We start from the raw sequence: 10,700 nt of genomic DNA on the forward strand, positions 1-10,700 counted from the left end.
TTTCAGGGACCCCATAGAATGCTGCTTGCTATGGAGAAACTAGGCAGGAGGGAAGGGTCAGGAGCATAAGTGGGGGACCCGAGAAGAGAAGGATCAGGGCTGATCTATGCAAAACCCTGCACAGAGCAGATAAGTAGAACATATTTGTTATAGTTAAATAAAACAAATTTCAACATGACCTACCAATTCTTCAGCAGCAAGGCATGCAATTCGACTGCTTAAAATTCAAAACAAATGAATAGCATAAAAATGTGTTTTGCTAACACAATCAAATAACCACCATCAAATTCATGTTACACAAAGTATTTTACAGAGGGGTCATTAAGGGAAAAAAAATAAAGATCTCACCGGTTCTCTTGCGTTGGGTACCGGATTTGGCTCAGTGTTCTGAAATAAAATTAAAAACATGTAGTTTAACAAAACTGTATAAAAGTTTATCAATTTTCTCAAAGCTGAAAATCAAACAGCTATATAAATAATTCATAAACGTACGTGGTAGCGGTTTTACCTGATTCTTATTTTGTTTGTATTTCCATACATCCAGTTTTAAGATTTACACAGCTCTGCCACACAGCAAAGCCCTGCCTGGAAGGCAAGTAATCAGATTTTTTTTGCAGATCAGTACACTGGTCTAGTCCCTTCATGCATCTCAAAAGCTTAAGTAGAAAATGCAGACAAGTTCATCTCGCCGTCATTGTTCTTTCCTCTCATCAGCTTGGCCCCTTAGCACATGCACACTCTCAGCCCACCTGATTGGCTCCTTATGATGCTTCTCCCACTCCAGGCCTTATACTGAACAAGGCTGATACCAGGTCAACATCAAGTACTTATACTGTCTGCATTTTAAAAATATTTATTGATGCATTTAGGCTGCATTCACAACCAGATTTTCAAACATTTTGAGCGTTTTTGCATGCATATACAAGCATTTTAGAGGAGTACTTCAAGCCTTTTATATGTGTACTCAAGCTTCATTTTTGTTTTAATCATTGGAAAGCACTATGGAAGGAGAGCAATTCTTACAGGCTCAAACACGCCTTAGAAAAAAAATAAAAAAGTTTTATAATGCTCAATTTCAGCAACAACGGTCATTTCCATTGAAGTCTATGGGGCCCAAAAAGTACAAACCTGCCTGAACAGTAGCTCCATGTAGCTACCATTAAACATGAGATTTTGGAGCTTTAAAGTTCAAAGTGAATGGGACCCTAATTAATGAATGCCGTTGCATTATTTAGTGTCTTTTATATTATTATACAGGATTTATATAGCGCCACCAGTTTGCGCAGAGCTTTACAACATGAGGGATGACAGTACACTTACAATACAAATCAATACAGGAGGGACTAGATTTACCTGGAGCACAGGTTTTACCCCATCAGTGATTTTGAGTCTAACCTACTATACCACCAGCAAGCCTTATATAGCTTCCAATCTAAGATAACATATACTTGTACCATGGGGAGAAACCACTGGAGAAGACACCAACTGTTGCATTCAGAGGGTTTCTGAGATGAAATAGAGATTTCATCTCCCTGTGATCCCTTCAGACAACTACATGACCTCTCCTAAACCTAGCCCTGAACTTCACATCTATGGTGTATTATTGTATGGTGGAATGTATTGTGAAGATCAGGCAGAATAGATTACAGCATTTGTTATGGAAGAATTGACACAGAAATGTACACGTATGCATAGATAGCTTTTTCAGCTAACTCCTCAGAAAAGACAGACTGAGAAATGAATCAAAAGACAGGCTAAGGGATATGAATATTTAACAAAGGAAATTAGTCATTTATCAAAAGATCAGATTAGCTGCACCATCTGGGTATGTCGCACACATCATGCCAACACACAGCAAAAAGCGGAGGCCAGTCATGTGATTAGTTGTCACTGACACTAAGGCAAATACAGTTGTCACAGACTGTGCGCAGCTAAATTACATTCACAACTCCAGCTGTACTGTGAATGAAAGCTCATCTGCTTGATGCACAATAAAAACTGCCAGCTCTCTTCATCCAGTGCGGATTGTGAAGTTCACACAAATCATAGGACTACAGCGAAGACTTCCAAAGCCACCAGGGCAGATGGAAAGAAAACCCATCTATGTGACTGTCGTAATGGTTTCTCTGTTATTCTGGAGGAAATAAAATATATTTGACATTTTCTGGTCGGGAAACATTAAAAAAAAAAAGTTGATTCTGTTCCCCAATGCTGTTTCAAGGTGCCACCTGTGCTGGGATTGGTGCACCTTATGGTCTAGCGCCTCATTCCTATAGAGGGGTTGTGAGAAGCTCAAGGACAGAGAAGAACTACTAACTTTCTTTAGTTACGCTAAAAGTCAGCAGCTACAACTACTGCAGCTGCAGAGTTTTAATATAAGGACATTTACCTGTGCAGGGAGCACGCAATGTCGGCACCCAAAGCTGACCCGTCCATCGGCTCTGGTTGCAAGCACCGGCATGCTTACTAAAGGTTAACAGGAAGTAAATCCTTGTGGCTTCACAGCCAGTTTCCTACTGCGCATGTTGCTTGTCACTTTTGAATGGTCCTGTTGTCTTCTGGGACACACACAGGTCCCAGAAGGCAATGGGGGGAGGAGGGCACAATAAAACTGAGGAAGCGACGTACCTCGCCGTGGCAACATAGGATGGGAGTCCTGAAGAAAACATACAAATGTATGAAAACGAAAATAAAATATCCAAAAACGAAAGGGAGGGGGGATTGGGGGGCTGGGGTGCGTTTTAATTTTTGCATGGAACTCCGCTTTAAAAAAACAAAAACAAAAAAAACAAGTAGTACAAGATAGATCTAGTTGGTGTAGTTTGCACTAAGGGTGCTGCACTGTGCAATGCTTTAAAAGTAAGCCTCATGCCTGCACCGTACCAAAATCTTACAGCGGAAACAAAATAGCCACAGCTTTGAATTCTATTAATGCATCATTAAATTCAGCTTTTTAAATGCAAGCTGGGTAAATTACCAGAAATGGACTTAGAATCAAGCTTCTTGTGGCTTGGAGAAGGGGAGGGTAAAGCAGTAGTAAAGGAACCAATCAAGTGTGCTATTGTGCAAAGAGGATGTGGACAGGAGAGTAACCAAGTGATAAAGCTTTTCAGTGTGTTCCTTCTCTCTGTTCATCCTTTCACCTGCCAGGCTGTGTAAAAGTTACTGATTATATATTTTATACTTTAGATGAACCTCTCCTCTTCTCTTTGCACCCCTGAAGAAGGAATTTCTGGAAACGCGTTGGGTGTAGGGAGGATTCATTATACCTATATCTGTTATGGTGATATTAACTGACTGCGTTCAGTAAATCAATGTTTTATTTTTTATCATGTTTAAATTTCAATAAATAAAAAACCTTTTACTATATTACTTTGATATTACTCTATATAAATGATGTGTTGCCTATAAAGTGCACCTAGGGGAACCCTCTCTTTTTCTATTGCCAGGCTGTGTGTGAGCATCAGGGCTGTGTAAACATCAGGCCTGGATGGACAGAAAAACAAATGCTTTGGCAGATAAAATAGCTTCCTGATATGCACAATATTTAATAAATCATGTAATTTTCTTTTCTGTGGCAGCAAATCGTTGATATGTATCAATACAGCTTGAAATAAACGTGTGCATTCATTTATCACTCCCACCGCAAAGCAGCACTATGGGATACCATAACAAAGTTAAAGTGCATAATGTGTAAAGTTCTTAAGAAAATGTATACAAAAGTCCATAGATGGAGAAAAAAACAGCCACATCCACCAGGAATGATCACAAATCGCCAGTTGTGCATGTGAAACGCTTTCCCCTTCCAGAAAAGACTCAAAACAATATATCACTCACTGGTAAATAAAAATGTATCAGGCTTAAACACCTAATCACATAAGAAAAATAAATAGCCTCCAATGGTACAGTAAAACCATCAACAACCAATTAAAAGTCTCTGTATTTATCAGAGCATAAAGTGCACTTTTTTCCCCTTATATGCCGCTCCCCGTTGTCTGTGAGGGGGGGAGAAGAGAGCTCCGCCGAAAATACACATAGCCGAGTGTACCGTGTACTCAGCTAGGCTTGGCTCCGCTCAGTCACGCCCAGTTCCGCCATTGGACCTGTGTTATGTCCATCATAGGAGCTGAGCCAAGGGGCGGGACTGTGCGAGGAGCCAATTAAACAGGACATCCGGCTCTGTGTATCTTGGTGGTGCTAGTTTTAAACAATTAGGCTGCAATCAGACTGGGCAAGGCTGCATGTGGACACTGATAAGGCTGCATTGATGAGCATTTAAATGTAAACTTTGTGTTATACGACGGCACGAGTTAACCGACGATAAATACGGCAATTTATTTTAGTTTTATTTAACTAAAAAGCCACTCACATAAGTCACATAGTTCAAGCTCATCCTAAATTAGAAATGGTGTCAGGCAGAAGAGCAGCTTGTCTCAGTCTCTCTCACCACATCTGGAATATGCTAGGCTGCTCCCACTGCGTCACTGCCATTGCCAGCTCTGATGTCACTTCCAGCTGCCATGTAACCACGCCTTACCGTGTTTAGTCCAATAAACATTGTCCGGGGGCGGGGGGGGGGCTATTTCTTGTTCTTCCTTATGTGATTGGTTGTTAATGAGTTGCATGGAGTAGTGAGCCAGTGGCAATTCATCGCAGAGATCCATACTAATGCAAGGAATTCCCAGGAACTTGAATTTAATTAAACAAGCACCAGACATGAGAGAGTGGCATAGTGTTTTGGTGAGTCTTTTCCTGAAGAGGGGAAGCAGTTCACATGCACAACTGGTAATTTGCAAAAATTCCTGGTGGATGTGGCCATTTTATTTATTTTTTTGCACTATTCATGGACTTTGTATGGACTTTCTTAAAGGAGAAGTTTACCTTTGAGAGCATGTTAAATGTTCCACCTGATTTTAGGGTGGAACATGTAACATGTTCCCAGTGCTGCAGTTGTCGCCTGAAGGTGGTCAATTTGTATCTGAACATCCACTTATATCTATGGCCACACCAAGATTTAATGGTAGCCTGAGGAATGACTGAGATCTGCATCTGAGAAATGCAACAAAAACAAAATTAGTAATTCTATAAATTTTTCTAATTTATAAATCAGAAGAAAAAAGTCCCTGCTGTCTGAATATAAGTAACAGGTGTCACAAATCGGGCAGGAGAAGACTGCTGTATTAAAAGTATTTTTATTTTTTTTGTTATTATTACACGTCTTACAAAACATTTTTTTTGGTAAAGTGATGTACTTTTCCAAGCATTGCTAAAATTACACACAATCGTTAAAATAATCAGCAGTCATAAAACATTAGTGAGCAAAGAAGGTTCCCAAGCAATCCATGCATTTCTGGAATGATAATAGCTCCTTCAATCAAGCAGTGGTGTAATCACTTCAATTGTCCAAAGCCAGACATTGAGACATGATTTTCATTAAAGCTGATGAGGTAGAGAGGTCGAGTCACATTCTAAAAGGCTTTTTTTACAGTTGTTAGGCCTACACGAGGATAAAGATTATCTAACTTTTTTATTGCATGGTCAGTGGTATGTTTTCTGCAGTAAAACTGTGCAATCAGAAGAAATATGCAGGACACACTCACCAGCTCTCTGGGGTGGAAAGCCTCGTCTTGTCTGAGGATTAAGAGATTTACTGCACCTCCCATTTTGGTACTTCTTAATAATGATACAACTTCTTCTTGTGTTTTTCCAGTTAGGTCCACACCATTCACCTGGTAAAGCAACAGAGACTCTTTATTTGCCCAGTTATTTAACAGATGAAAACATTTCCTTGAAATAAAACATGCCCATTCTATCAAAGTAATACTGCATTGTCAGAGGCTACTTGATCTAAAAGCAGGTCTTCGTGAGCGTACCATCAAGAGTTTGATGCACGTGCATATGGGCAGGGAATATGTGCAGTGTGTGTGAACTGATGGACACTATAGCTTAGATTAAACATATGAATACAAGAGCCTCCATTGAAAAGTAAGATAGAACTAGGGAAGCACTACATCTACAGAGATTCTCATGTCCAAGTTAAAATTCATTTTAGATTGTATGTTCGTATGAATATTCATAGGAACATTTGTATGAAAGTTCTCAGTACATTCAACAGCTTGACAAATGTTCGAAATTAGTTCAAACCTTTGCTTGCCTTTACCGTTCGAATTTGGAGCAAATGGCCATAACTGAACAAAAACCACAAGCAAGGTTTTGTTCCTTCGTGTTTCTTATAACTGTGGTCCAAAATGAATGTCAATTTGACCTCAATAATAATTAGAAAATAAAAGAAATGTTCTTTAAGCTAAAATGTTTAAATGGAAATCTGTGTATAGTATACCCTGCTTTACTCCTGTATTTGGAATATTAACAACATCATTAGTAAAATAAGTAAATCATTGTCAAGTTAAATGTTTATATTAATTGTTAAAATTCTGCTACAAGAAGTCAGTCCAAGGCTCCTATTAATATCTTGATTATCCAGTCTCTTGATTAAAGTCTCTTCTGTGCATCCCTCTGAAACTAGTTTTACTTGGTCTATTACAACTTTATTTTCATGACTTTGGGTCCCCACCTACCTCCCATCCGTCAAATAAGAGGGTCCTAACTGGTCAATGAGACTTCTTCATTAGTCAGTAGGAATGTCAAGGGGCCAAGACCAAACCAGAAATAGCTGAGTTTTTCCAAAAAATGTATAAAAAAAAGTAAAACCAGTTTCAGAGGTGTTATAAAGGATAGCAAAGAACACCTATTAGGCAGTAGTTTTATTCTCGAAGTTAAAAATGATGTTTATTTAAAAAAAAAAAGTAAAAAAAAAAAATAATTATATATACATTATAAGCGATCAAATGTCTAGTGCCAGCATCTGGTCCTTGAGATTATTTATTGGTATTGCTCATCAGCATCAAGGATCCAGCCATAAATGTTGCTGGGACATTAATCTGCTGTAACATGCTCTAGAATTAACTATGCCCAGTAACCAGTAAGAACCTAAAGTGGCTGTAAAGGCAGAAGTTTTTTTTTGGCATTCTATAGATCCATAGAAAGTGGCTTCCTATGGTTGAACACCGAGAAGAGGAGGAGCCAAGAGTGCAGGTGGGGGAACCCAGAAAGGAGGGAGGATCGAGGCTGCTCTGTGAAAACCATTGCACAGAGCAGGTAAGTATAACATGCTTGTTATTTATAAAATAGCCTTTACAATCACTTGCTATGTGTATGCACCGTACTTATATGGCATAGCAGTTTGTGCATTCTTAAAATCATTGTAATATTTAAAAGTAACGATGGGACAACAATAGAACAGACATTAATCTCACAAATGACACAATCTAAAAAGTTCTTCCAAGCTGGCCAATTTAGCTACAATTAGCTGTGATGGAGCCATTAACTCCCCCAGCGAGTTACCAATAGCGTAATTGTTGAGGTATGTAAAAAAACCTATTATACATCATAGACCACTTAAAGTCTATTAAGCTATGCTATTAGGTCACCTTGCTTCCCACATAACCTTGCTCATACGCATGGCTTCCTGTGGCCTAAATCAGTGCTTATTATGAAAATATCAGTGTGGTTTTTTAATGTTTGGAGTGATTGCTCACTTCCTCAACCCGTGAAATTTTCTTTTAAATGTGGCATTTAATAAAATTCCCCTTGTGATCTTATTTTAGAGTATTTCTGAGATCCAACAGGCCACCGTGAATAGCAATCCTAATTACATTTCACAGCTGCAGCACATTCGTTAAAAATGTGTTCTGTGGGCAGCCACGGTGTGAGGGGAGGACAGGTAGTCCGTGATTTTAAATTCCCAGTGTTCAGACACTGAACAGCCATTTTTGATGTGACAATAAGCCTAGCTAAAGGGAGTCTGTGTCCAGCTAGCATGTGGGGAGGTGTTGTCTCAAAGAAAGAATAACGGCTTCTCTGGCTGTAAGTATAAGCACACTATGAAACATAATACAGAATAGAAATAACACTATTAATATATCTTGCTGAAATATAAGTGGTAAAGAGAAAATAAACAAAAAAAAAGGGAAGAGTTTGGTAAATTACAAGGCAAACAATGAAATAATAAAGAATTACAGGTTACTATAGTGGAGCTTTCTGCTGAAATCATTCTCCTCCAAGAGCTGGCAGCAGTGGGTAATGAATAGATCTGTACAACAACATCCCTAGATTTATTGTGGAGGGCTGAGAGCTTGGAGAAGGAACACGGTGCTTTCTTAGCCTTGTGATTGACTGTTTAAATAGTAAGTCTGTTCTCTTATGCAGATATTTATCTTATTCATTTATGTAAAGCAAACATAATCAGCAACACTTTATAGTGGCTGCCCCCAAGGATCTTACAATACACTATACCACAATTACACACACTGGGTAATAATAGGTAGTGGCTACCCCTAAATTTCTTGCAATCCAATACCCTTACCACAATCAAGCACTAGGTTGGGCAGAGGCCAATCAAGCCTGCAGTATTTTTTGTAGTTGAAAAATCCAGAGAAAGCCCAAACAAGCACAGAAACTATACTGTGGTCAAGTAACATAAAGCTGAACTCCAGTCAATTACAAAAAAAAAAAAAGCACCACATACAACTGGCAAAAGTCCCTAAATCTTTCTCATTCAGTGTGAGCAGCAATCACTGAATGAGGGAAGGCCAGCAGTGCAAGCAAATTAAGCACAGAACAGGTTGCTAAAATGAGAGAGATAATCTCACAAGCCTGCTACTTCATTACCTTGCTATAGGCTTAAGCCGGCTATAGACAGTTTGGATTGAAAACCTGTATGGGTAGGCTGAATGTATCCAAATTGATCAATCAAGTCACAACTGATTTTTACATGCGATTATTGAAGGCAGCTGTTATAGCTGCTAGCAATCATCACTGTGTTCTCCCGATGGGGACCCATGGTTGCAGGAAATAAATTTGCTCCATCTATGGCCAGCCGTAGGCATATCTTAAGTCTGGTACACACTGACTTTTTTTGAGCTGAACAAAAAAAAACAAAAAAAAAAAACTGTCAGCTCTGGTTGGACCTGCTGTACTATGTGAAGTTAGTACAATGATCTACACTGCTGAAGTGTTGTGTTCTGACAGGGGGATCCCACCCCACCAGAACACACTCCGATCAGCGCTCTCTGCCATTGGTTGAGGGTGTCGATCGGGAGTCAGTCGGCTGCTGGTTTCGTCGGACAGAAGCCAGCCAAATAACCACCTTCTGTCACCCGACAGTTTGGTCCATGTTTACAGGGCTTTAGACCAGCCTGCATTGATTAACTTAATTTCAGCCTACAGAGTGGTCTCATGAAGCATAAAGCTTGGTGGTGTATTACCAACACCCTACCAGGTAAGGAGGTTTAGTTGCATGAAGTTCAGGTTTGAAGTCTTTAAACAGCACAAGTATTTGCAAAGGGTAGGAAAGTCACCGTCATATTTCACTAGCTGCAAAGCCTTTAGGGTATTTTGGAATATTCATGTTATGCAACATCTAATGTAAGTCCCAGCAACACATTTCAATCAAATTTCAACTTGCGTTTCATTACAATTGTTAGGTACTCAAAGTGGAACTCTAGCCAAAATTTTTTGGAATTTTGAATAGCACAGGGAAAGCTTAGAACCTAATTTTTTATTGCTGTCTGCATCTCTACAGTTCCAAGGACAAGAGGAATGGTGGAGAATCTCTCCTACAGAAACCAGCAAGATAAGTGACAATATTTTAACCCTTAGTTGCTTTATCCAAAATAATAAAATGGCGGCGTTCCACTTTAGTTCCAGTAAGAACAGAGTTTACAATAATCAAAGTAGCCACAGTACCTCTAGCAGTCGGTCTCCAGCTTTCATTCTGCCATCTTGAATAGCAGCTCCTCTGGGGAGGATGTTCTTCACATAGATTGGCGCTGAACCACCAAGAGGAACATCTCTTGAAGTAATGCTAAACCCCAATCCTTCAGCCCCTGTATCAAAAAAAATAAAATAGATTGGCTTGAAACCCCATATTAGGGCACAAAACACAGTTTCTAATACATACAACTCTAAAGGGCAGAAAGGTTTCAGTGCTGATCTATTTTTGACTTCTAATATCCAAACAATTGAGAATCATTATATATATCTCAGCAAAAATGTAAACTAAACTAAAATGTAAACTAAATTCAAACTGAAGATAATATAGGAAAAACAAAAAACAAAGGAAAACATGTAAAACATAAAAAATTGGCTGCTAACATTATATCAAATCTTATTGGTCAGCAAATGCCATGTGTGACCTCAATAACCAATGGATATAAATTAAACTTCAAATGCCTATATTTCCTGGAACTGCTGATCATCTTGATATATATATTTTACTGAAGGCAACATCTGCTTAGTCATTTTTTTTTTTTCCTGAAGCTTTAATTGAATGGAAGGCTTAGGTATGTAATAGTTTAGCTCTGAAGTGTATAGTAAAAGAAAAGTAGGGCCCAATCTCTTTTGGACCTACTTCTCTTGTCCATCACAGGAGTGCAATTCATTCTGCCCTGACCTCCTCTGACCTGCATTCAGCTGACAGCAGGCAAAAGTATGCTGTCGGCTGACAGCAGGCAAAAGTATGCAATCGGCTAACATCACTCAGCTGACTTTAATGTCAGGGTCCTTCCAGATGCCCAGACCAGCAGTTGGCTCAGCCTCTCAGCGTCCCACTAAGCGCCTGAGCCAGCCACTCTTGTCTC

The 10,700-nt window shown here is 39.2% G+C and overlaps 1 protein-coding gene across 11 annotated transcripts in view; it reads right to left on the bottom strand.

Annotated features, from left to right (window-relative positions):
- PARD3 (par-3 family cell polarity regulator) overlaps positions 1-10,700 on the bottom strand; it is an 835,070-nt gene that overhangs the window by 423,210 nt on the left and 401,160 nt on the right. For all 11 annotated transcript variants that reach the window (XM_077491101.1, XM_077491100.1, XM_077491097.1 and 8 more), the window contains 3 exons: positions 9,808-9,947; positions 5,601-5,729; positions 349-387 (listed from right to left, as the gene is read on the bottom strand). In XM_077491101.1, the coding sequence (XP_077347227.1) occupies positions 349-387; positions 5,601-5,729; positions 9,808-9,947 (308 nt within the window). The remainder of the gene's footprint in view (positions 1-348; positions 388-5,600; positions 5,730-9,807; positions 9,948-10,700) is intronic.

This window comes from Lithobates pipiens, unplaced genomic scaffold, assembly GCF_037356315.1.
Source record: "Lithobates pipiens isolate NorthernLeopardFrog02 unplaced genomic scaffold, aLitPip1_a1.2 Scaffold_19, whole genome shotgun sequence".
Lineage (NCBI taxonomy): Eukaryota > Metazoa > Chordata > Amphibia > Anura > Ranidae > Lithobates > Lithobates pipiens.